Source organism: Sturnira hondurensis, unplaced genomic scaffold (assembly GCF_014824575.4).
Source record: "Sturnira hondurensis isolate 20B ecotype Veracruz unplaced genomic scaffold, ASM1482457v3 Scaffold0014302, whole genome shotgun sequence".
Classification (NCBI taxonomy): Eukaryota; Metazoa; Chordata; class Mammalia; order Chiroptera; family Phyllostomidae; genus Sturnira; species Sturnira hondurensis.
In genome coordinates, this window is record NW_028086933.1 from 4,715,169 (window position 1) to 4,742,241 (window position 27,073).

The 27,073-nt window shown below is 43.6% G+C and overlaps 1 protein-coding gene across 1 annotated transcript; it reads right to left on the minus strand.

Annotated features, from left to right (window-relative positions):
• ZNF365 (zinc finger protein 365) lies at positions 1 to 26,258 on the minus strand. The gene is made up of 5 exons (XM_037062695.1): positions 26,093 to 26,258; positions 23,443 to 24,198; positions 10,952 to 11,132; positions 4,111 to 4,148; positions 1 to 2,856 (listed from the first exon to the last, which is right to left on the minus strand). Exons 2-5 carry the CDS (start codon positions 24,183 to 24,185, stop codon positions 2,595 to 2,597), a joined length of 1,224 nt encoding a protein of 407 aa, XP_036918590.1. The 5' UTR covers positions 24,186 to 24,198; positions 26,093 to 26,258; the 3' UTR covers positions 1 to 2,594.
• Positions 26,259 to 27,073: the final 815 nt, after the last annotated feature.

A 27,073-nucleotide genomic window follows, 5' to 3' on the forward strand; every position in this document is an offset into this window, starting at 1 on the left:
TTAATCAGAAATAGAGCTTTATTATTATATTTCATAATTTAAAAACTTCCCTTTTAATTCTTGGAAGAGAATATTCCAACTTGCAGACAACTGACCGACCCTGCAAAATACTAGAAAACAGTGTCTAAGACTTCTGAATTTTGCAGTTAAGAATCTGTAACCTAGTTTGGGGAAAAAAAATTGAAAAAACAGTTCCAATAAAGATTATTTTACTTATAAAACAAATTAGATCCATTCTTGAGTTTAACCTTTAACATGTTTTTCCAGAACTCTGGTGATTCCTTCCAAAGAGCAACTCTAAGGTTGGCTTCCCATGTAGACAAAAAATAAAATAAAAAGACGCAATTGGGACATGGCATGCGGCTCAGGCCACGGCGTGGAAGTGGGCTCTCTGCCGGAGTGAGCCAGCTGTCACGCTTCTATCACAAACGTATGTGCCTGAGGAAGCACAACACGTGGGATGCATTTGCTTGTGTGAAGGTCAGACTTTAGTTGAAACTTAAATGAACTATAATACATCTTAAAAAATCACCTCCCTTGTGTAATGTACAGAGAGGAGGACGACATGGTGCTTTCTAAAGATCACGGGTACCACTGTCAAAGAAAGCTCTCGGCATATGCATCTTGGCATGTCAAATGAAAAGTGAAAATGTTCCTCACATTAAATACATTAGAAAAAGAGTCTGGTTACACCACCTTTAAAAACCAGTCGTGGCTGCCCACACGTTATAGGACCATCAGCATGCAATACCATCACCAAGTCAGTTTTCAGTGTATAAAGGCTAAAGTGCAATCATGGTATGAACATCAGTAATAAATAACCTTGGAGAAGATTAATTATAACATCACAATTTTACAGTGTTAGCCCAAACAGTGATATTCACAGCAATGTTTTTCCCACTTGGTAGTTGCCTTCACACCCCATGAATGGCCCACCCCCAAGAGCCAAAGGTCAAAGTGAAGATTAAAAAATCAATATTTTCACTATAACAGTTTAAAAATGTTTGTATAATGATAAGTTATACTTTTCAATGTACTGTCATGTTAAGTAATTGCTTTATTACCTATTTTTAATGCACTGCTAATCTGACGTTTATTGTAATAACAATCATAATTCTACTAATGTTAATTAGGTTACAGTTTTAATTTTTAAAGTGACAGAATTCAATTTACACGAGCTAACATAGATAGTTTAAAAACCACCCACCACAAACACACACCTTTTCCATGAGTATTTAAAAATAAACTAATATACTTAACATATATATTTTGTATGTTATATATATATGTATACATGTATATATTTGTGGACATAATTATTCTTATTTCCAGGAGGATGTCAGCACTTGTAAACTCTGCAGGAGATTTGAGGATAATATTAAGTTTAAAAACCACGAAAGTTCATTCTTGAAGAAAGTCATAAAGCGGGAGATTCTTAACAAATGGGTGTTTGTGGAAGCAAAGGCCATTTCAGGGCAGGAGAGGAGGACAGTCTCAGGCTCTGGATCCCACATGCGCTGCTTATTTCAGAAACTACTTCAGAAAGCAGTGTACAATGACTACTTCAGACACCTGGTTGAAAGGTAAGAATGTGTATTTCAGTCATGAAAGGGCGCAGAAGCAGCAGGAGGTGGACAAGTGAGGCGAGCAAGGAGACAGCCACGCCCGCAGCTAGCAGAGAGGCCACTGAGGCTGCCAGAGAAGGTCTCGGGAAAGGGGTGCAGTGCCTCCCGGATGGACGGCTCGCCGCGCTCGCCCTGTGCAGCCCTCCGGCTCTGACCACCTGGACCCTGAACTTGTGATGTGAGAGAGTGGCCGTGCCGTTGTTCCTTTTCCTGATGGCTGCTGATCAAATGTGTTTTATGTCCTCCCCCAACCACAGCAGCAGAAACAACTATTAGGATAGAGGCTGCCGGGGAAGACAACAGACGGGCACCGAAATCGGAATACACGTGCATCCAGGGAAACAAAAACCAGAATTACGCAAACTGGAAAACAGTCCATTGAGATGAGAACCGAAATCTAACAAATGAGTACTGTGGGAAACAGGAATTCTTATTTTGGAGGCTTTCAAACTAATTGAGGGGCAGGTTAAAAACAAAAATATTTTTATTTCACTGCTATTAAGAGACTTTATATTCCTATTCCGTGTCTCATAATTCAGCAAGCAGTGAAAGGCAAACATGAACCTTTTCCCAGGACCTGACATCCTGTGTGGCCTTGGGTCGGAGAACTAATCACCACTGCATAGAACGCCAGATGCAGAAAGTACTGGATACTGGGCTAATTATTGTAGAAGTTGGAGCTTTCTTTTACTAAAATTTTTGGAAAGACTGCTTTTTTTAAAAAAAATTCTTTTTGTAATTTGCCTCTTGGTTTTATAAGAGGCGTATAGTAAAAGTTTGGTTCACGAAGATTCCTGTTTGTTAAATTCTGGTTAATCCATGTGCTTGGACAGACAGGAAGTGTTATGCACTCTCACTCTGCTTTCCCATTGTGTCCTATTATGGGATGTGTGAAAAAGAACATTATTGTTGGCCCCTGAAACGACACTCCCCAAAGCCCAGCAATGATAGTCCAGGCCATCCACCCTATTAGATGATGTTCACGAGCGCTGTTGGCTTTTTTTTGGCCATTTTGGGCCTGATGTTGCTTTTCCGGCTCAACCCCAGAGGCTCTCCTTTCTTCGGCGGTCTGCAGAGTTCTCTTGGGGTCTCGGCCTGTTCGTGAATGGACTTGGCAGGCTGCAGGCTGGCTCTGTCGTCCCTGGCTTTTTTCAGGTAGCTCCTTCCCTTTGCATGAAAATGAGTCTTGAGATCCGGGTGGTTGCACACTGAATGTGGGTGCCCTCGGCTTCTGCAGATGGTCAGGGAGGAGCAGGGGAGATGAGCAGAAAGACTTCTTTAAGGCCTTAAAAGAGCGGAAGCTACCCACAGCACAATCACTCCTGCATGCCAGGGCAGCGATAATGCTGCCAGTACAACAACTAATACATATTGGTATTTTTCTTTCAAAAATTCCCGTGACCTTCATGAAGTGATCCCACATGTAGTAGGATCGCTCCATGAAATGAAGTGATATCACAGTCTCAGAGAAATATTACTAGTCCCATTTACCAGTGATAAAAACTGAGAACTGGAAAATGTAAATGGCTCCCCAGGATAATACAATACATACAGGTAGTCGATGGTGAAGTTGGGAGCAGAACCCATACCTCACGAGTCTTTTTTGGGGCGGGGGGGGCAATTAAAGAAATAAATTACAAAAATTTTATTTTTCAAATCCAAAGCAAAAAAAAAATCCCAGGTTGGAATCATCTATTGGGAACTACTACGTAGAAACATATGAATACCTATTATTATGAAGCATTATCACAATTTATTCCAGAATCAAACTAGTTTAATAGATGACTGACACACATAAAATAGGTGAATGTGACAAGGTTCAGATTTTATTTATAATTTACTTGAACGAGATCCATCTCCTCAGTCTAGCTTACTTCTCCTAAACTATGGATTATTTCATGTCCTTGGCCTTGGGGGTCAGAAGAAATCAATGAAAAAAAAAAAAAAACAGCTGTGAGTGAAGATGCATTATGTTGTTGTCCCAAATGCATGAGTTATTTTCTCCTTGAAAAGAAAGACCCCAAGGCCTCCATTGCACTTTTATTTGAATGTAATATTTGAGACAATTGTCCTAAAGGGCTGATATTTCCCAGTTAATCTGAGGTCGTTAAGCGACTACTAGAGGATCAGACACATCTGTGGTACAGCTATTATAAAGTATACAATTCATGGTGTAAATGAATATATGCAATATACTATACACCCTGCAGTAGCAGTACTATAGAGCTATTATGACTATACCTCAATCAGAGAAAGCTATACCATATAACACTATATATTGTACAGTACGATCATACTTCCATATACGAACAGACAACTGGCATAGCTAAAAGCCACATACACATTTTAGAAAGTTACGTATATAAGCAGGTAAATTTTTACCCAAGATCCTCAAAACCATTTATACTACAGGTGCTATATAAGATGCAACAGAAAAACATTATGTAAACATTATGAAATGACCCAGTATAAAAAGAATACATACAGGCATTTGGGTTTCCTGTTTGAAGAGATATCTGTAAGCTGAAGGAAAACAATAAGAAAAAAAACATTATTTAACTTGAAGATTGAACTTGGTTTTTAAAATCTTGCTTATGATTTTAAGAGATGGTGTTTCTGTTAAGGAAGTGGTAACCGCCGGCAGCACTGCCCAGACGCCCCAGCAGTGAACGGGCGCGTCTCAGGCTCAGCCTCTGCTCACTCAGGGACTCGCTGCCTCCCTGTTCAGAGATTTCCAGGAAGCCAACATCAGCAGATCTCAAAAGTCTCAACAAGTCTAAGAGCCCCGCAACAGAGCAACATTTGAAGAAACATGTTATTAAAAACTGGAATGATGTAGCATTATTTCTTGACGGATTCAGACTGTATTTGCAGCTAATTTACTACAGCTGTGTCTGGTCACAGTGTATCAACAGAGGGGAAAATTGGCATAAAATGTTTATTGCCTAAAATACCTCATTTCTAAAAGGAGAGCATACGAAGACCAACCACTCCACAATTGTCTGAGGCCCTCTATCACTGGAATTATTTTCTACTCCCATTAAAATACCTTCAGGCACTTTTGTGGCCGAGCTAGGAATATCATTTTCAAAATAAATCGATAATTATCATTTTGTGATCCAGATGTGACCATCCATGTCATATAGGCCAGGCCAGTGTATTCCAAACCTTCTGTTCCTGACCGCCTTCATGACAAGGAATGGCAGGCGGACCAACAGAAGATAAAGATGACAAAGAAAATGTGGAGAAAGAGCCATCTTTGTGCCAGGACTCAATGCTGCCAAGACATGTGTGCCTGCTAGACTCAAATACCCAAGAAGGAAGCTCAGCATAACAGGATCACGTCCTCCATTTTCCTGTCTGCCCCTTGGGCTTTCGTCAGCAGGAAACCAAAAACAAGTTTCCGTAACTTCTGAGGATCATGTCCGGAAGAGGGCAAGATGGCATTCTTGCCTTCTGCCTTTTGACAATGAGAAGTCAGCATCATTGTTGGCCTTGCTCACACTGGCGGGTTTCGGCATGAGGTTAGGAAATCTGAAGAGAAAAAGGCCCCTTCCTTGGATGAGGGTCCTGAGGTTATGTGATATACAAAGAAGGTGGGACAGGTGATGAACACCAGGCTGGCAGCTCTGGGAACCCCAGAGGCATCAGCATCTCTACCTTCTTGCCCATCCTACCCCTTCCCCTCACCAACTAGGGCTTCTCACCTGGGCTCCTTTCATAGACTTTAGCGTATGTGTAAATCACACTCACATACACACACATATATAGGATCTTTCTCCCTTTAAGTCCCTCCCCCATTTTTGTGAATTAATACTGAGGCATAACAATTTTTTCACTCTGCTGTATGTATGTATACATATAGCTTGGCCCTGGCTGGGTAGCATGCTGGCTAGAGCATTGATCTGATACCCCAAGGTGCTGGGTTTGATCCCCAGTCAGGGTACATACAAGAATCAACCAATGAATGCATAAGTAAGTGGAACAGCAAATTGGTTTCTCTCTCACTCTCTAAAATCTATAAATAAAAACAGAACTGTGTACATATTGTTTGATGACTTACTGCCTTTATGTAGACACAATGCCCTTTGGAATTTTATGACAGACAGGAAGTGTGCATACACTCTCCTGCTTCGCTCTCGGGGGGAAAGGACAACAGTGTCCTCAAATGTTCAAAGGAGTCCCTGTAGTTTTAAGAACCACAACCTTAGCACCTGTGGATGTCACTAATGGACCCTGCTGGGACCTCAGGAAATAAGAATAACTTACTACGTATTATAAAAAGAGAAAAGCACAAATAAAGATGGGTAAAGATGAGGCACAAACCTCTCATATAGGTACCATAAATTGTGCATTTCTGTACAACACATACTGGGTAAAATGCTCGCCAAGGAACAAACACAATCCTCAAAACAATCTTAAGAGGAGACTTTATAATCCCCATTTTACAGATATGGAAACTAAGGCAGACACGTTAAGTAGCTGGTTCAAAGCCACAATGCTTTACCAATGTTAGGGCTGGACTTCAAACCCAACGTGGCATCTTCTTAGCCAAAGCAAGTCTCCACTCTGCACAGCCTCCCTAAAAAGTGTGTGTTTGTACACATAAGTACAAGAGCAAGGAAGTATATACACAAAAAGTTAAGTGGAATCCAGGCTAGACCAGAATTTCTGCACTGATCCTTCAGATTATGAGGTTTGGGGTGGAGGTGGGACCAGTTATCACACACTATAGATTTCATATGCTCTCCTCTCCATGAACACAGGAGGCCACTGTTCCTTTGGGCCCCCAGAGCCTCGGGCAGATGGAAAGGCTCTGCCCACCTGGCCCATCCACCTACCTCCATTTTCCCAAGTCCACTCTGTCTTCTTTTGGTATAGACAGGAGTGTATGAAGATGGGGATGAAGAGTGTGTTTGATCAAGTGTCCAGGTTGGAAAAACAGAAATAGCCTTGAACTGAGAGCCAGTCTAAGTATTTCTAAAACACCAAAATGGTGTCTCAGGTTGTTATAATAATAGGCTTGGGGAAACCCAGCCTCCTTCCAACTTCCCCTTTGTAAAAATAGCACTGTATATTCAATTGTTCAGGCTAAAACTTAGCTTCATTCTTTTTAATTAAAATTTTTTTATTGATTTGGAGAGAGAAAGAGAGAGACAGAGAGATCAATTTGTTGCTCCACTCATCCATGCATTCATTGGTTGATTCCTATGTGTGCCCTGACCAGGGATTGAACAGCAACTGTGGTGCATTGGGAATGATACTCAAGCCAGCCACCCAGCCAGGGCCTTAGACTCATTCTTGATTCCTTTCTCCTTCACCTGCTAAATCTAATCCTTCAGCAAGGCTAAGTGGTCTTGTCAATTCTACTCCCAGAATATATTCTATACCCATCACTTCCCTTTACCTCCACTCCATCCAAATTGCCACCTCCTCTCCCCTGCCACCCTAACAGCCTCCTAACCCATCTCTTATTCTTACATTCCTCCAGTCAATTCCCCAGAGAGCAGCCAGACTGAGTCTGCTAAAACACAGATTGTCTCTAGCTTAAAACCTTCCAATGGCTTCCCTCTGTGCTCTGGAAGAGATCCAAACTCCTTCCATGACCTGCAAGCCCTGGCATGACCTGGATCCTTCCCAACTCTCTGACTTCACATCCTAGCACTGGAACGTGCCAAGCTTGTTCCCTCCTAAGGCACTTGCAAATCCTATACCTTTGTCTAGAACATCCCACTTGCAAATTTTCAGAGCTGGCTCCCTCTTGTTATTCAGGTCACAGTGTGAAGCTGCCTCTTCAGCAAGGCTTTTCGTGAGAGCATTTCACTGAAGTGGGCATCTCAAACAGATCATCTTACTTCTTCCTCTACAGTAGTTATCACTGTACAAAATTACCTTCACTGTTTGTTTACTTGCTTACTGTGAGCCCCTCCTCACCGAGAGCAGGGACCTCATCTATCTCACTCCCAGCAGTTTCCTTGGCATTCAGTAAGCGCTGTGTCCTCAATAAATAAGTGTTAAATGAATTACTGCTAGTCCTAATTTAGCAGCCTGCAGGACATAAATGCAATCCTCAAAATAAGATTATCCAAGCTGTTTCCTGACCTTCTGTGTGAGCTGCTCTGTCCGTGATTCTGGCAGATGGGATACTAGGTCACTTTGCATCTAATTCGACAGCCCTTCTCAGAGCGTAAAGAAAAAAGTATCTGAGTAAGCAGAGCACACTTTTAGAAACCAGCCAGGTGAAAAAAGAACAAAAATGCTCAAGGGGATCAAGGGAAAGATACAGATGCCGAAACATTATTTCAGAAAAGGCACTAAATGTGAGGGGTGAAGGAAATCTTTCTAGAGCACAAAAGAATCTTGAAGCTTGAAGGCACCTTAAAAACAATGAATTTGTACACCAATCTAGAAATTTTGTTGCTATCTGAAGGTGGTAATGAAAAAAAGAAGAAAGAGGAGAAGGACCCTGGGGTGGGGAGCAGAAGGGCCACAAAGAAGATTCACACTTTCTGTAGTTACTGGCCATGGCAAAAGCCAGGCCGGCAGGGCATGGTGTTCCCAGCTGCTCTGGAGGAAGGGGCTGATGTGTGTCTGTGGGGTGGGGGGGGGAGCAGGAAAGCACCGAGGTCAGAATGCTCTGCTCCCTCCTTGGATGCACTGGGGCCAGAGATCTCCTGGCAGGCAGGGGGCAAGGGGCAGGAAGTGAGGCTCCAGGAAATGAGCCTGGGTGTCTCTGTGCTCTGGAGCTTCACTAAGCCGGACCAGAGGTTAATGGAAATATGATCCAGAGCTTCTCCATCGAAAAGCATCCAAGTTCCTCTGTGTAGCTGGAGCCACAGTTACCCTGGGAGTCGAGACTCAGCACTCTCCTTACATCAAAGACATGGCCCCTAACTTCATTAGGTGAGTGTGTGTTGTCACGGTGAAACAGACAAAGTAAAAAGGAGACACAGCCTCAGGGTCTGTGGATGCCTCATGATGCGGTCCATCATGAGTTAGAGGATTATACACGAAAACAGGGGAAACGGCGTCTGCTAAATCCCTTCCGAAATCAAACACCTCCTTCTTGGTCTTCTCGGAGAGATGTATGCTCTCCCTACGGTGTGGTCACACTCGCTCGCAAACAGCTCTCCCGTCCAAATTCCCTGCTGTAATCTTAGCTACGCTGTGTTTGAATGAATTAGTTCTTCCCCAGGTAAATCAAGTCTGATGAAGGCAGGTTACGTCATTCACGCTTTGGGACATAGAGGGCTTGAACATAAACATTTATTAATTTCCAACCATATTTGTTTATAGGTATATATGCATAAGTGCATGTGGGTACTTATGCGTATATGTGTGTACATGTGTAAATAATTTTATAGATACACCTGACCAGAGAGTAGAGATGCTGTTCAATTTTTGATCACATGGCACAGCATGGCAAGAAATAATGACTGGTTATGTCTTAGGAAAGTTGTTCAATTTTCGAGCAGGAAAAATAAACTGAACAGAGGAAGTGAACACAGAACTATAAATAAGAGAGAGAACTAATGGGCTTCCTTTCTTCCCACTTGCTTTCCATTGGTTTCTTTCTAAGATCCTCTTGGCTTAGCATAGTAGCATCTCACACATTTCTTAGCTCTGGGTTATGTACATTTCGATCTTAGAATTCCTAACCACCCAAGTCAGGTAGTGAGCAGAGAATCTGAGAGACCAAAAGATCTTTTAGAGCATCTAGTCTAACTGCTTCATTTTATAGAAGAATTAAAAGTCCAGGAAGATAAACTGTCTTGCCCTGTCAGAGGGAGGTGAGACATGAGAATGATCAAGGTGAGAATGATCTGGAAAGCAGGCCTCTTCACCTCATATGTGAATTCTCTGACCTCACGCCACAACCCTCTCCTGAAACGTGGCAAGATGGAAGAAGAAGGTAGAAGAGGCTCGGAGGGGCCCTCCAGCCAGTGAGCTACACCCGGACACTCGCACAGCCTCCCAGGGAGTAACAGTGGAATCAAGGAGGGGAGTAAAGGCTCACCCTCGGGGAACCACAGATACCCACCCAGAAAATAACAAGTATGTCATATGTTATGTAGCTGAAACTGCTTTGAACACAGAAACCTCAGAGATATAACAAGTGTACTTCCTGTCAGTCTACTTTGTTTCTGGAAGATTCTGAGACTTGTATTACTGAGTGCACATTATACAGTAAGCATTGGGTAAGATTTTCTTATTTCTTACCTTCCTCCCTTTCTCCTTTCTTTCCTGTAATCTGTTTCTCTCCCTCCCATCTTCCTTCTTTTACTCACCTGCCCTTCATTTTATTTCTCCTATTATTACTTAACCCTATTTCCTTTCCATCTTGGCTTCCAGAATGCTCAAACTGAAGTTTTTGTCAATCAGTAACAGCAATCTTACTAAACTGTTGATTAGCATAAATGTTTCCTATTTCCTAATAGATATAGTCCATTTGGGGGGAAGTAAAAGGATCATTTTAAAATCTTCTGGGAAGGAGGTAAGTACAAATGAAATTCAATAACAAAAATGTTATAAATAAACCACTTTGGCATTTTAAAGGCCTTTCTTTGGTTTTGTTTATACCACCAAGGAAATATAGAGGACAAATGTCACCACCCACGCCACACCCCTCACCTAGAGCACGGTTATCTCACCTCCCCACACCCTCCAAAGTGACCAGGGAAACTTGATCAAGCCGCTATGAGAGTCTGGACCTTCACCCATAACTAGGGTTTTCATCTGGACTCTCGTGATTTCTTAAGCCCCTGAAACTATATGTAAAACTTTATGCAAAAGTATATTCTGTAACAGAGCTATTGCCTTTGAATTTTTCTGTCTCTAAAAATATACTTAAGAATGCTTACACTTTAGAGGCTATTGAATAGTGTTTTTCTTCCTACTAAGAAAAGTATATAGGTAGTTAAATCTTGCTTTGCTGAGAAGGGCTGAAGCTTTCGTAAGATTCCCTCATGAAAAAACACCCTCCTATCTTCTGATCTACTTGAACACCGAGGCTGGGACAGATGACTTATCTGAATGCTTCAAACTCTGTTCTTCTACAAATGGAAAACGATTCCTGCCAATTCGGCTTGGTGTGCGTGGAGTCAGAGGGGGAAGAACTGGAGATGGTGCATCCAGAAGTAAGCTCACTTCTGGCTGTCTGGGCTCCACCTACCTCACCTCCACAACACAGGCCTCGCCGGGCAGTGCTCTCGGAGGATGTCTCTAGAGTGCCTGCAAGTCACTCCCCAGCTCCCGTTTCCCCTGTTCCTGACCATATCTTGCCAAACCCAAGGACCTCACTCTTTGGCTGGACCCCGGTGACTTACCACATGCTCCCTGACATCCCGGCAGAGGCCTGAGGCCTGCTGGCTCTGATAGTATTCCAACTGCTTTTCCGCCAGTTCCACCCGCTGCAACAGATTCTCAATGAAGTCCTGGAGCCGAGCTTTCCCTTGAACCTCCTTCTCCGCTGCTGCTTCGAGGAAATGGTTGAATGTAACAACTTCTCTGCAAGGAAAAATGTCAGAACACAAAATGGAGATGTGAGACAGGAATTCATTCATTCAGCACATTTATTGTCTGCTCCGTGTCGGGTACTGCCCTGGACGGCATGGCCACGGCAGTGACAAAAGAGGTGAACTTCCACTCCAGTGATAACATCTGGAGCTTACCATTTTAGTAGGAGACAGTCACTATAAAATATACAAAGGAAATGTCAGGTGGTGATAAACGGAAAAGAGAAAGCTGGAACTGGGTGCAAGGGGACAGGGAGTGACAGAAGGGAAGGGGTGAAGGATGGGGTAACACCTGAACACACACCCGAAGGGAGTGGGAATACGCTATGCAGATGCCTGGGGAGAATCTGCAGATGGGCCTAAGGTGCAGCAAAAGGGCCTGTGTGGCGGGCGCAGAGCGGGGGGAGGGGAGGTCAACGGGAGCAGGGAGCCAGGTGGGGCCTCAGAGGTCTCTGTGATGATTCTGGACCTTCCTCTACCTGAGAAGTGGGAGACCACTGGACACTTCTGAGAAAAGCTCTGACTTGCATTTTAAAAGTCTGGCTATTAGGGGAGAAAAGACTACCTGGAGGGAAGAAGGTATGGGAGCAAGAGGTCACACTGAGTGCTCAAGTGTATAAAATGAGTCAGCTTGTAGATTTCTGAGGTAAGAATGAAACAGTCTGAGAAATCCTCTCTTGAAGTAGATCCAGGGTCCATTGGGAAAGCTATTTTAGTTGACATAGGAGAATTGTGCAGGTTGCTCTTCCCTAATAAATTACACAAAATACCTCAAACAATACTCTTCTACCTACGTAATTCCTTGTGGATTCACAAATCCAGAAAAAAATGTTACTTTATTACTTCTATATTTTATTTATATTTTGCTATTGCAAGTATGAAAATAACATTTTGGTAGACATCCCCACAGAACTTCTACACGTGCGCACACACACACACACACACACACACTCATGTATCCATGTACCTTGGTGCTCAGCCTTTTTCTCAGGTCAGGTTCCAGGTAATCAACACTACCAATGGGTGTCCAGTATCACAGCTCTCCTCATCTGACTTGCCTCAATTAATAAGAAATCATGAAGATCCTTTTGGTCATGTTCCTGTATGTTCTGCCACCCCCACTGGGGATAAGGAATTCCGTAACATTACTACCTGTCAGATATAGTGTCACAACTGCCTCTCTCAGCCTTTGAGGGGTGCCCCTCATTTTCCTGGCCATGCTCAATTTAGGCTTTAGCAAGATTCTAAACAACATCCCCCTCCAGCCTCTTTCATTTTAGATAAATGAATCCTATTTGAAAAATCTAACCTCATGCTGTTGTTCTAAAGTTGATTAAATTCATGGCCTTCTCTGCACCATTTAACAGCTACTTGATCTTTATTTTCCACGGAGCTCCATCACTTCTTAAGAGGAGAAACTTCAGGGAAGGCCCGCTCAGGAGTCACAGTTTCACAGAAAGTCTGGGCCGAAGAGCTGGTTGAGGCTTCCAACTCCTTTCTGTCTGACTAGTCAGTGAGCTGCTTTTATAATTGGTCATGATTTTTCTCTCACAAATATATTGTGCCACACTGAGCCTTCCTACAGAGTCAAATGTCTTAGCAAAACCTTGTGAACCACGTATTTATAAAAACAGAAAGGAGACTGGTTGTCAAAAGTGACTCACTGGAAGAACTGCTCATTATACCAGCCACCATGCATCTATTTTCCTGTCTAGGATCAAACGTAAACCCTAATCCCACGGTAATTCCATTATCTTTTAGTAGTCAGAAAATATTCACGTAAGGGAAATAAGAGTCCTTCTGGAAAGGGGGTTTCTTTCATCATCAAGTTTGTTCCCAGATGTTTCCACACCGAAGATGTGCACTTTCCAAGCTGTTCCAGGCCATGGACCCAAGCCAGCACTCAAGCCCCACCGCCATTTGGCTTTGATCTGCCTCCGCAATGAGCTGCAAATCTTTAACGAGCAGTGAAATAGTGGAGGGCCCATCTGAACGCTACATTCAGCCCTTCTGTGGCTCCAAGTCACGGCTGGGATCCTTTGGAGACAGTATCTTCACAGCTCAAAGGCGCCACTGAAAACACGGCTCAGAAAAAGGCTCCTGCTTCCTCCTCCCAACATGAAGGCTTTAACTCACCTGGCATCAAAGCCCATTGTAGAGACTTCCTGGGTGATGTTTGGATTAACTGTCATGAAACAGTCACTGAATTGTACTTACAGAAATACAACCCAAAACTCACAATTCTCTCCCCCCAGCAAAAACAACAACAGACAACAACAACAACACACAGAAAATAGAGACACTTTTTTCCAATTCATTTTGGTTTTATAATAATTACTATACTTATGTCATTATAGAACGATTTCATACTTATTATGAGAAATGTGAAAATTGACCTATTTGGAAGATCTGAGTAAGGGCTGAATTAGCTTTTGTTCTCTGCTCTAAGCCCATTGTTCAACACAATACATACCACATCACAAATGATCAATAAATACTTGGAATTAATGTTTAAAAAGGACAAGAAACAAATAAAAATGACCCACAATCTCACCACCCAGAGGTAACTACTGTCAACATTTTTTCTAGTCTTTTTTTTCCCTCCGTATATATTTACTATTCTTGGGCTCTCAGGCTGTACGTTCAAAATATAAGACAGCAATAGTTGACAGCTTAACCCCACAGGATTTACATCTCAAAATCAAGAAAACAATGTGAATGCAACACAGCTTATAACCGTGGCTATATTTTTAAATCATGTAATCTTTTGCCACTGGTTCCACATAAAACTTGTATGAATTAACATGAATGCTCCTAGCTGTTCATGGAGTGCTATGTCATGTCGGGAGAGGACATGCATCTTTTTTCCAACTTTCCCCTCATCCAATTATCTTGTGCCCTGAAGCTGAGAAGTCAATACCCTCTGTATTTTCCAACCAACCTGGCACCAATGTTAACCTAATTCCAGTGTATGGATGTTTCGCATCAACTAAAACAAAAGGAGTTAAAACAAACCTGATGGTTTAATTTTAAAAGAGAAGTTACACAAAACAAAGAGTAGAGAAATTCATCATACCGAGACGGTGTTTGGGAATCTGTATTGGAAACAGTAAGAAGTGCAGTGGGTGAGTGTGGGAGAACATGTGTGCACAACTTCAAATCCCCCGTTCACATCCTGTGCAGCCTGGATTAACAATATCCAGAAACACCTCTTATGTCCCTAAGGATTTTGGGAATTTCCTGAATGGAAAAGAAAGAATTTAACTACATTGCATTTGTGACATTTTTAATAATTATGCTCCAAAAAGTAAAATATCCATTCATGCGGATTTCAGTGCAAGGCAGAATAAAATACTCATTGATATGACTTCACATTCTATGTTGCAATTAACTTTTAAGAAAGTACAAATTGTTGAATTTTGGCATTGTATCAAAGCAGAATACCCACTATTCTCTGAAAATAATATTAAGACATTTCTCCATTTTCCTACAACATATGTGTGTGAGACTGCGTTGCCTTCGTCTACTTCAAACAAAACAGCAAATTTGCAACAGATTAAAAGCAGAAAAACTAACAAGGTCCAGCTGCCTTCTATTAGGCCAGGCATTAAAAATATTTATAAAACTTACAAACAATGCACTCTTTCCAGTAAACTGCTCTTGGGAAAATTGTTATTTTTTCAGAGAAATGTGTTTTGTTAGCAAGAATGGATTTCTTATTGCTATTTGTAAATGAAATAGTATGTTTTTCAAATTTCTAAGTTTTAGTTTCTAATATAGTGAGTATCAGTAGATAAAACCCACACACGAAAAAAGCTTTTGGAGATCTTCATGTTTTTCTCTAGGGGCGTAAGGGGAAGTGAGGCCAAAAAGTTTGAGAGTTGCTGCCATACTGTGCACCAGAGCAGTCCGGAACCTCACAGCTCTGGTGAGGGCGGGGAACATGGGTTAAAACACAACATGCAGCCACAATCCATACATTTAATTATTCAGTCACTGAGCAAACATTTATTGAATGCTACCAGGTATTGGGCTTACTGCTGGGGCTCTCACGAACCCACGGCTATATTCATGGAACTTAATGTCTAACCCAGAGATGTGCCAACTGTGTCTGTAAAGAGCCAGGGAGTAAACATTTCAGGGTCTACAGGCCAGCCGTCTCTGTCACAACTACTCCACCCTGCCTAGCACAGACCACAGATGACATGTACATGAATGAGCATGGCTGCGTAACAAAACGTTATTTTCCTCCTCACTCCACTTCATGGGCACTGAAATTCGAATTTCTTATAACGGTCCTATGTAATGAATTATTATTTTTCTTCTGATTTTTTCCAATCATTTAAACGTGTAAAAACCATTCTTAGCTCATGGGCTCTACAAAAACATGTAGCAGGTTGGATGTGGCTGATCATGTGCTGGGCCCGGATATACTGAGAGAAGCAGACCTTCAAAGCAACAGATACTAAAATAAATGTGTAATTACAGAACGTGACTAAGAAAAAGAATAATATGATGCTATCAGACAGAAGAGTAGAAAGACTTGTGTGGTTTCATTTTGGATTCTCAACCCTGTGATTCAGGATACAGTGTGAAAGCTGGAAGGCCCGGCGAGAAGATAAGAGCAAACCGGATAGTAATTCAATCAGGGTGTGAGTATAGACTAAGTGCTTTGGGGAAATGAACTCATTCTAGGCTACCTCCAGCCCCATCTTGGACTTCTTATTTCTTTTTATAAAAATGGTAAATACAATTAAACCCAGGGTTTCAAGTTTTAAGCCTCAGTGGGAAACATGCCTATTTAAAGCAAGGTTTTGATACTAAGGAAAAAACACCAGTATATTTTAAGAGACTGTCCTGAAGTTCATTATTTTGCCAAATGACTTGCAGGCCTCGAAATCTGTCAGTATCCTAAGATTTACAGGCATTCAGAACCACACACAGTATAAGGAAGCACTGAGTGAAAACAAGCCCTTTCCGTATAATCAAAGTTTTATTTAGAAAAAAATATTTGTTCACTCATGGACTCATTCATTTACAAGACGGCCATAAGATCTGAAACATAAATATTATTTCATTTTAACCCTCTCAATTACTTCTTCTGAGGTTGGTTAAAGACAGGTTCATTAAGAAAAGAAAGACATTATCAGGTGAACAACATACTCCAGAAGCAGAGGCAGAGACAGAGGGAAGTGCACAGTAATTTTGATTCTACACAGGCATTGCACTATGCATTGTTAATGAGAGTCGACGCACCCATCAGATCACATACTGTAATCTACTATAAATAAACCACCTAGTATGTCTAGTCCCCTGGTTTTCTAGCTTTCATGGCCATCCTGTAGCCTCACGTGGGGGCCTCATTAATAATGTACATCACACAGCTCGCTGCTCCAGCACCAGTGAACTCCATTCAGCCAGATTCTTACTGTTACACATGCTGTTCTTCCACCAGGGTCCTTCCACCTACCCTTCCCAAGCTCCCATCCTTATCGATCCCTCCAACCTCAGGGCTCTCTTGCTGGGAAGCTGTCCCAGACATGTGGCTAGGCGTGAGTTAGGCGACCTGCTATGTTCTCCCTCAGAACCTTGCACCTCGTCACAGCACACACTGCAGAGGACTAGTGCCATTTACCCCATATCATTGGAAAGTCACCTAGTAAAATCAGAGACCCTGCCTGTTCCTTCACTGTGATACTCCCAGCACCTAACATGGGCCCAGCATCTAACATGGGCCTAGCACATGGGCCTTGACAAATTTCTGCTAAATGCATGAAATGTGCAACCAGATCTCTAGCTGAAAATCTTTAGCTGGAAATCTAGCTGGAAAATCTTTTTCCAGGCAAGGACTGGGGCCTAAAACCAATAGGTAACCTATAATACAGGCACCTCTTACAGAAGTGAGGGTGGGATCTAAAATTGATGTCTTTCTTCTATTCTTAAACAACACTTTAATATCAGCTCCTCCTCCCAAAGGCAAAGCTCTACCAAGTTATTTAAATTTCATTTTACATTACTGATTTATGAACCTCTTCAGAGGTGTATGAAATGGTAAAAATACCTCGGGCTAAAAATAGTCTAGCTATTGATCACAGAGCACTTCAGACAGACGGGAATGTCAGCCACAAGGCAAATCCCAAAGTCAGACTCAACCACGTCCAAGCACCAGGAGCCCGGCTGCAGACTTGGAGCTCGGGGCAGCTCCCGTGCACGCCCAGGGCCCCATGGGGTGAACTCTGTACCTGCTGCACATCTGGGACCGTAACATTTCTACTTTTGTTAGCCCTTCGCCTTACCTTTCTTTTTTGGCTTATTTGAATAAACCAAGAAGTACATATATCTCATTAAGGATTTAAAAATAATGAGNGGGAATGTCAGCCACAAGGCAAATCCCAAAGTCAGACTCAACCACCTCCAAGCACCAGGAGCCTGGCTGCAGACTCGGAGCTCGGAGCTCGGGGCAGCTCCCGAGCACGCCCAGGGCCCCATGGGGTGAACTCTGTACCTGCTGCACATATGGGACCGTAACATTTCTACTTTTGTTAGCCCTTCGCCTTACCTTTCTTTTTTGGCTTATTTGAATAAACCAAGAAGTACATATATCTCATTAAGGATTTAAAAATAATGAGAAGTCAAATTTTTCTTATTGGTTTTAAGGAGATCAACACTTACATTCCAAGCCCTTCAGGCCAAAAATGAGTGGGGTGGGGTGGGGTGGGGTCCAAGGAGAGGAGGGAGAGAGTAAGAAACAGGCAGAAAAATAGAAAATGTTCTTGTCTCCAACTTTTATCACAAGACATCCCTCAGAGGGTGTGCCTGACATCGTCTTTTCCTTCGGTAGTTTATAAGTCTGCACGGAACATAGCCTGGGAAGAGAGGACCCCTGCTTTAAATAAATGCATTCAAATGTGAAGCAAACCAACCCCTTCCAGTCCCACTGAACTCTACACCTAACATGATTTTTCCTGGCCTGCGTCTTAGCTCTGGAGCAGTCTGGAGACCAAGGTGTTTATGCACTGCTTTAGCTCGTCCAAAATGGGAAAGCCATAATTAAGCAGCAAGAGGGTTTAGTTATGCTAAGCAAGTCACCAAGTCAAACTTGCCTTTTTAAAGGCCAATGCCCCACAGCCAGCTGTGAATAGAAACCCAATAGACTACCTGGGTCAGGCCACCCCTATACATCTCTTTATCATACCCCTGATGATCCTTTCGAAGTCTATTTTACCTTCTGGTCTATTCCTGACATTCAAGCAGGACCTGGACTCACTGGTTTACCACTTGTTTGACCAGATCCTAGAACAGTACCTGGCACAGGTACCGTGAGTGTCAGCACACACTCAATAATGATTGGTTTTCTGCTGACTCCGGTCTGGGGAACAGGGCAAATGATGAAGGGAAAAGGGAAAAGATTATACCAGAGCTCTCTAGGGAGCAGGCTGGATCTTAGAGATGGAATTACAAAGAAGCCCCTTGCAGCAAGCAAGGGCTAGGGGCTCCTGCTCCACCCTGGCTGGGCGTGGACATGCAGAGGATCAAGTTTAAAAGCCCTTGTTAACTTAAAAGCCCTGGGCTCTTGTTCTGGAAGCTTAATATCAGAACCGTACTTAATGACACCATCATTTTCCATTTCCCAACACCTATGATGCCAGCTGACATTTTCTTTAATCACATCAGAAAAATAAATGATGTCATTCCGGCAGCCCTCTCAAAATAGCAAAGAAGCAAGTCCATTCCAAAATGGGCCAGATTCAATACTTCTTAGGTCTTGACACTCTGGGCAAATATCACATTTTCAAAAGTCTGGCTGAGACCCGGTGAATTAATAGAAAAAGCACTCAGCAGAGAGACAGGGAGTTTGGGTTCCAGTCTCAGTTTTGAGACTAAATTTTTGTCCTTCGGCGAGGCATTCCATTGCTCTGGGCCTTACTTTCCATATCTATAAAATGAGGGTGTCATCCTGAAGGAGACGGGGGTACCGTCCAGAACCAAAATTACACAGTCCCCTCAAAGGTCGTCTCTTGCCTCCCTGCGGCCCTTCAATGTCCCTATCCTCTGATTACCAACGCAAATTCTTGCCCTTTGTCCTCCCTTCCTCACTGTGGCCTTTTAAATAGAAAACCGTGTTCTCTAACGTTTTTACCGGAAACCATGGCTTGTACTTAAGCACTTGTTCATAGCCCTGGGTTTGAACCCAGGCATGTTCCTGGGTATGTTGATTTTTCTATGTAGAGTGTAAGCTCATTAGGGAAAAATACCAAGAATTTCATGCTCCCCACACACACCTAGCACAGTGCCGGGCACCTCCCAGGTGCTCAGGCAGCACCTTCCGACCTCACCAGCAGTAGAGAGTGTGCGAGTAAATTCAGGATTACTGTTATCACACTGATGTTCTCCAAACCCCAGGTGACCAGCTGAGCCAGGAGTCAGCTAGAACTCGCAGCCGTCCTTTCTTGTTAAGGGATACCTTCCTGCGGGGATGGCTGGGATTGATTTACCTGATTACGGGCAGCACTATCCTGCAGACCCGAATACTATTGAATAAGTAAATAACTGTTTTCATAGGACATTTAAAATTGCACGCACTTTGTGAAGACAAAGAGAAATGTCTTTCTTGGATTCGCTCTCCAGAAACCCATAGCTTCCTCTCTACAAAGGTACAAAGAGACTCACCAGCATGGAAGTTTAAAATATTGCTAATTCAAACAATCTCCTCTGTTACAAAGCATAAATACTTGTAAATGTCTACAAGCTGAGGTGATTCAATCTATAGATGGCCTCAGGGCAGAACTGGCCTTCAGAGTACAGTTTGAAAGAAAGAATGTTAAAGTTGAGGGGAAAACCCATAGGCAAGAGAAGCTCATGTGAATATTAAAGACTTGATGTTTGCCTCTCCAAAGTTTCAGTCAATTTCAAATGTATTATAACAACCTACTTTTTCCCCACAAAGGGGTCATGAGAGCTCATTTGGAAGGATTTAGCAGGGGAGCACAGTGTCGGGTAGGTTCCTCGGTCAAAGAGCAGCTTCCACCTTGGCTGGTGTGGCTCAGTGGATTGAGCACCAACCTGCAAACCAAATAGTTGCCAGTTCGATTCCTAGTCAGGGCACAGGCCTGGGTTGCCAGCCAAGGCCCCCTGTGGGAGGCATGCAAGAGGCAACCACACATTGATGTTTCTCTCCCTCTCTTTATCCAAAAATAAATCTATGAAAACCAAAAAAGAGCACTTTCCTAAAGGTCATCTCTTTGGTGGAAGGCTCAGTCCTGTGAGGAGGTGGTAAGGAGGGAAGGGGCATGGCCCAGCCAGGCAGATCTAGTCAAATCAACCTGGTTTCAGTGGTGTGGCAGGTGGGCCGCTAGCTCACTCTGCATCCCCATTTCAGGGGACTGGGGTGGAGGCGGCAGGGAGGCTGGACCCTGCAGACAATGAGGGCCAGGGCCACAGATGCTCTATCAAACCAAGAGCTCCAATGTCCTTCCTGGACACAAAACTCTTTCAGTCCTACATTATGGACAAAAAGAATGATTATTTGAGGCCTGAAGACAGAAACTGATGGAAAGGCTAATGAAGGCTTAGAAAATGAAGACTTTGTTTATTTTATGTTTAAACATTTAAGGCAGTCTCACTGTAGTTTCATTTTAAATGGTTTTTTTTAATGACATTGCTCTTTTTTTCTGGTAGTCCAAAAAATGTCATACTAAAAATCAACTCATGCTTTACCCCCATATATACTCACAAAAACGTGAACAAAGATATATGTGCAAGGACCTTAACAGAGGCCCCATTTTTAATACTAGGAAAATGGAACAAAACCGTGTATTCTTCAATAGCAAGCTGATTAAATCGGTCATGATGCATCCCCACCATAGAATACCACCCAACAGCCAAAAGGAATAACATAATTCTATGTTTGCTGCATGAAAGAGGCCTAACATACTATGTTAAAACAAAAACAAACTCCACACACAAGTGGCAGAATGGCATGTGTCGTGATTCCATTCTGTGTGTATGAAGTACATGTGATTCTATGCACAAAACAAAGGTCTAGAAGACCATTCGCTGAACTACACAGTGGCTATCTCTGGAGGATGGGCCGAGGTATGCCTGGGGAGGAGGGAGGACTTTGAACACAGACAATGCTACCCTGTTAGTCTTCTTTACAAGTATGTCTTAGTTTTTCAGTTTTCAATTGGTCCTCAGCAGATGGCACTGGGTTAACCAAAACACATTATCATTATTGATCCACGCATGGCCCACTTTTACTTAAGATAGTTAACCAGTTCTTTTTAATAATAAGACATCCTTGAATCCACCACCCACAATAAAGCTAGATCCTTGACCATAACCTTGACCTAACCACATGACCCTCCCTGACATCACAGGGTCTTCCTGACTCAAGGACGCCACCACCTCAAACCCCACCTCGATGATCACTAATAGATTCAATAACTAAAATACAACAAATACACACAAACAACTAATTTGGTTACCTTTTTAATTCACCGCTCTTGACTCAAACAGAAATACAACAAAATTTAATTCTAAGCTTTTCTCTGCATGCAGGGGAATGCCATCCGCCATCATCCCAGTGGTGTGATGTTAGTTACCCTGGAGTCACAAGGGGTCAAGGCACTAACTTCCCACCAGGAAACACCACACACCAAGAGGAAAACATTTTTCATTAGACAGCATTTCCCCGAGATCAAAGCAAATAAGTGGCTGAATCAATTCTGCCCTCACTATGTAACTTCAAAAATGTCCAGTGGAGCAGAGCAGGCTTTCCCTCTAGTTAGAGTGGAAGCGTTCAGTAGAGTGAGTGATGATCTCTTTAATAAATAGGGCTTCTCAGCCTCTTACCNCCTCAAACCCCACCTCGATGATCACTAATAGATTCAATAATTAAAATACAACAAATACACACAAACAACTAATTCTAAGCTTTTCTCTGCATGCAGGGGAATGCCATCCGCCATCATCCCGGTGGTGTGATGTTAGTTACCCTGGAGCCACAAGGGGTCAAGGCACTAACTTCCCACCAGGAAACACCACACACCAAGAGGAAAACATTTTTCACTGGACAGCATTTCCCCGAGATCAAAGCAAATAAGTGGCTGAATCAATTCTGCCCTCACTATGTAACTTCAAAAATGTCCAGTGGAGCAGAGCAGGCTTTCCCTCTAGTTAGAGTGGAAGCGTTCAGTAGAGTGAGTGATGATCTCTTTCATAAATAGGGCTTCTCAGCCTCTTACCAAGTATAGAAACTTGAAGTTCTACATATTGAGACAACACATAAACAAGAGTGCCAGAGGGCGGGAAAGTATGGAATTAAGTCAACCTCTACAACAGAACTCAAATTATCTGGAAACCTTCCTTCTAAGATGTTTTAGTTTATCAATTTTTTATGTTCTTTTATCCTATATATTCCAAGCCTCCATTTAAAATTAAATCCAATATTCTGCATTTGAAAAACACATAAATGCATACACTTTTTTTAGTTTGGTTAGTTTAGTTTAGTTATGGAAAAAACTTCCATAGTTATTGATAAGGAAATGCTTTTCCAAGTACGAGTTTTGAAGTATTCGCTTATCTGATCAACTATAACTTGTGAAAACCAGTGTCAACTCTTTGCAAGCAGGCATGGCTTACTCTAGCATGACATCACATTTTATAAAATGAAAATTTTCCAACTTAATTCACAGAAGCACAGCAATATCAGAAAGTTTCCTCTGGGTTTCTTAAGGCCTGTTACTTTCAAATAAAAAGTATAATTGAATGGATCCTCAGCAACTGACATTTCATTACAGTGGGCAGATCATCCAAAATGGCAAAGAAGCCAAATTTATTTGTATATAGAGCAAACTTTTATACTTGAATGACAGCAACTCAAGTTCTTGACTTTATTACGTGGAGTCTGTCAAGAGGGAAGGCTCCCTGGCACGTATTTTCTGCCCTCCCACTCAACTCCCCCCGCGCACCAGTGGGTGCTGGGAATGGCACCCACCACAGAAACAAGGCACTACTCTCCTCTTGGAAAACATTACCTGTACTTTACAGTTTCCATGGTGAGAAGGAATTAGATATTTTTGACTTTCAGGTTGCTGGGTTGCAGACCATACATAGAGAGGGTGAATAACATTGAAAGCATTGTGCCTCCCACATTCAACCATATCACTGAGCAATGCAGCCAAGGTATCTGCAAGTCATAAAAACCAAACCTTACTTCACATTTGGTTGTAACGTGGGCAGGGCAGGGCGGGAAGTGGCCTAGAGCAAAGGGGTTAGCATCCTGTTTCAGTGCCACTTACTCTTCTTTCCTGAGAAGCTCCTCCTCGGATTCGGTCAGGCGTTGCCGCAGCCCAGCGATCATCTCCACGGCCACGTCCACCTGTCTATTCAGGGCCCGCTCTCGCCTCTGAACTTCCTGCTTTTTCTGAGTCAGCTGGACAAACGCTGCCCGGACTTCCAACAGTTCTGCAGTTTTCTGGGCCAGCTCTTTGGTGAGTTTATCGATCCTCTTCTCGATGGTCCTGTCCACCGCCTCGACCATCCGATTGAATTTTTCTCGGATGTGGGCCTCGAAAGCAGCTTTGGCGTCTGGGGTGGGAAGTCCGGGACTGGACCGCAGATCATCCAGAGAGTCGGCACGTAGGTCCACGGCAGTGTAGGTCTGCACGTAGGACACCGGCCTCTCTGCCACCACCTCGAATGGCTTCCTGTCCTTGGGATGTTCGTGCGAAATGCTATACAAGTTAACATAGCTGGGTTTCTGCTTCACCACATTGCCACAGTTCTGCAGTTTTCCCTGTTTCAGGGGTTCTGCGGAAGCGACTAGGTCTGTGTCTCTGAGGGATGGAAAGAGGCTGCATTTTGTCAGTAGGGTTCTTTCCTGGTAGCTGTGACTGAATTCCAGATGGGCCCTCAGCGAGGACAGGCTTCTAAATCTGGTGTGGTCTCCGCACCTCGGGCAGCGGAAGGGCAGGCACACAGCAACATTCTCAAAGGACTCCGGCCAGGGGTATCTGCTTTCTTCAAAAGCCTTCTGTTGCATTACTCTAGAAGTCCTGGGCAGGGCAACATAAAACAGAGAGTTGATGTGTCTGTTTAAAAACTCCTACTGAAATGACTGTTGTTTTTCATCTCCGTAAGGGCAGAGGGCTTTGTTTCCAATGACTTTTGCAGAAAATGTAAAATTAAAACCTGCCCCCATTGGTGTAGCCCAGTTAGTTGGAGCATCAGCCTGTAAACCCAAAGGTCTTGGGTTCAATTAGGGATCAGGGCATATACCCAGGTTATGGGTTCAAAGGCAGCCAATCGACATTTCTCTCTCACATTGATGTTTCTCTCTCCCTTTCTCTACCTCTAAAAGCAATGAAGAAATGTCCTGGGGTGAGGATTAAAAAAATTAAGTTAAATGAAAACCAAATCCAGCCACATCCACCCATTTCCATATTGTCTACTGTTGCTTTTGCATTGAACTGATCGTCATCTGCAGAGCCAAAAATGCCTACTACTTGGACTTTACAGAAAAACTTTGCTAACCCCTGGCCAGGATAAAAAGGGTGAGTAACATTCCTCTTTTTCACGTAAGAAAACTGGAGCAAGGAGGTAATGTAATTAGTTCAAGGTTAGATGGAAAATGTTCAGATCCAGATGTGGATTCAAGTTTCCTGCCCTTTTGAATCTAGTATACTAACTCTGAAACCATGCCCTATTTTACTAACAACCCAATAAGCATAAATACAAAAAAAAAGGAAAACTCAGCATGAATTGCCAAAATAGGTCCTAAGAGAGCAAGCTCAGTGATGTTTTCTAAAGAATAGAAAAGATGTTACTGAAACTCTGTGTGTGGCATTAAGCACACAGCTGAAAATTTTTTAGCCTGAGATGTTTGCCCTTAATTTTGTCCTTTAATTATTGATGTTATGATATAAATCAAAGTGTTATAAGAACAATGGCCTCCATACTCGGCTTACTAAAATTTAGGAATCCACTGTGATAAATATTATTTGATCTAAGTGGACCATGGCTAAGGCTTTATTAAAATAGGGTGTTCTGGATGGATTTATCTTGTCTCTGATCCTATTTTCAGGGTCAACCTCTAGACATTAAAGGCAACCTCTAGAGATGGCCAGTGTTTGAACCGGGTAGGCATCAGCATAACTCCCTTAATAACAGGAAGTTCTTATTTCATTGTAGGAATTTCTTATCTTAGCCGTAGCAACAGATGACTGCTAGCAACCCAATTCTGCAAGCAGCGCGCAGTATCTATTTCCTCCAGAAATGATTTCTACTTAAACGTAAGAAGCACTGGGCTCCCAAAAGAGGGAGCTCAGCTAAGGGTCTAGGCTGAAAAGTACCGTTCCTGGGCCCCCAACTTCTTCAAAGGCGGAGGTGCAAATGGTCCCCAGACAGCTAAAGCAAAGCTTCCAGGTTAAATAAGCCCCTCGCCCGCAGAAAGGGGAACCTCTTCCTGTGCTACACTGGACTGTTTAAGCACGAGTTTTCTGGGATGATGTGCAAACCCTGGCTGAAAACGCGGGTGAGATGTGAAGGAAGGGAAAGTCAGGATTCTAAGAAGCAATGGGAAAGGGGTGGCATTCTGGAGAGGGAAATGGGTGATCGCACGGTCCGGGAGTATGCAAGCTTTCAAGGGCCCAGCGGAAACCCCAGAATACAGGGTTAGCAGAAAAGCCCTAATTTCCTCTACCTGGGCAGGGCAGGCAAGGACCTTGACTCCGGTGTCCCGACTCTCCTCGCCCCCGCCTTGTAGCACGCCAGCCCGTGGGTGCAAAAGTGGATACGTGGGCACATGAGTTCATGCAGGTGCGGGGCCGAGAAGCCCAATTCCCCGCTGAGATGCGGAAACCGGACCTCCTTTCTAACCCCGACCCGCCCGCCTCCGCTGCACCCACCAGACTGGGCCACAGCCGCAGAAGCGCCGTGGCCGCCACTTACCCGACTTGTTGCTGCACCTGCAGCTGCCGCTGCTGCTGCCGCTGCGGCCGGTGCTGCTGCTGTGGGAGCGAAGCGGTTTTCAGCAGAGCCGTAAATCAGGATGAGCCGGGCCCGCTCCCACCCGCGCGTGCCCCGGCGCCGGGATGAGCGGCGTCCAGGGCGGAGCGTGGCGCGGGCCTGCGGGGGCGGTGCGCGCAGCTGCGTGGCGCCCCGCGCGCCTGGAGGGCGAGCGCTCTAGGGGGTTTGGAGCGCGGCGGTTGAGGGGCGACACCAGCGTTCTGTCCTGCCGTCTGGCACACCGTCTCCCTTCCCCACTCCGGGCTCGAGCTCGGGCTCGGGCTGGGGCTCAGTATTCCACTGACGCCCGCGGGGAGAGATGCTGAGATCTTTCCCCGTAGGAGGGAGAAAGAAATGCACGCCAGCCTCGTAGGCGCTGTGCTTTCTGCAGGCCCTGGCAAGCTTTTTTGCACTTGAGAGTTATTGGGGAGAAGGGGAGTGTGGATGAGGATGATGCGTGGTCATGTATCCTCTTCGAAAATCGGGCAGAAAGGTCCAGGTATTATATTAGGACCTCGTCATGCTAAGCAACAGGGCAAGGATGTTCCAAAATAACTAACCTAAAGAGGCTACTCTTGCCTTCCTAGCCTAGTGCCCTGGAGGTAAGTTAGTTAACTGACAAATAAATCTAGTGAAGTATATGGGTTGTGGTAAATAAAGCAATAAGACCCCCAGCAGCACCCGTATATCTGAGGGACATGCCCCCTCCCTCCCACAGAAGCTAGATTTATCCTAAAGACCGATTTCTTCCCTTCTGAAGGATCCTAATGACTCAGCTTTTTATGAAAAAATCTGTTTTGGTATATTCCTATTCTAATTCTTGAAATATGAAACCAGTAGACATGTTACTGTTGGATTTTCTTGTCATGTTACTGTTGGATTCCGGTGTAGACAGTTCTTGTGTAGACAGTTATTTAAATGCAT

Coding starts and splice junctions, on each gene's coding strand:
- ZNF365 (XM_037062695.1), bottom strand. CDS start 24,185: ATGCAACAGAAGGCTTTTGAAGAAAGCAGATACCCCTGGCCGGAGTCC. Junction 11,133..23,442: donor GAGCTTCTCAGGAAAGAAGA/GTAAGTGGCACT, acceptor TTTTCCTTGCAG/AGAAGTTGTTACATTCAACC. Junction 2,857..4,110: donor AACAGGAAACCCAAATGCCT/GTATGTATTCTT, acceptor GACCATCTGCAG/AAGCCGAGGGCACCCACATT.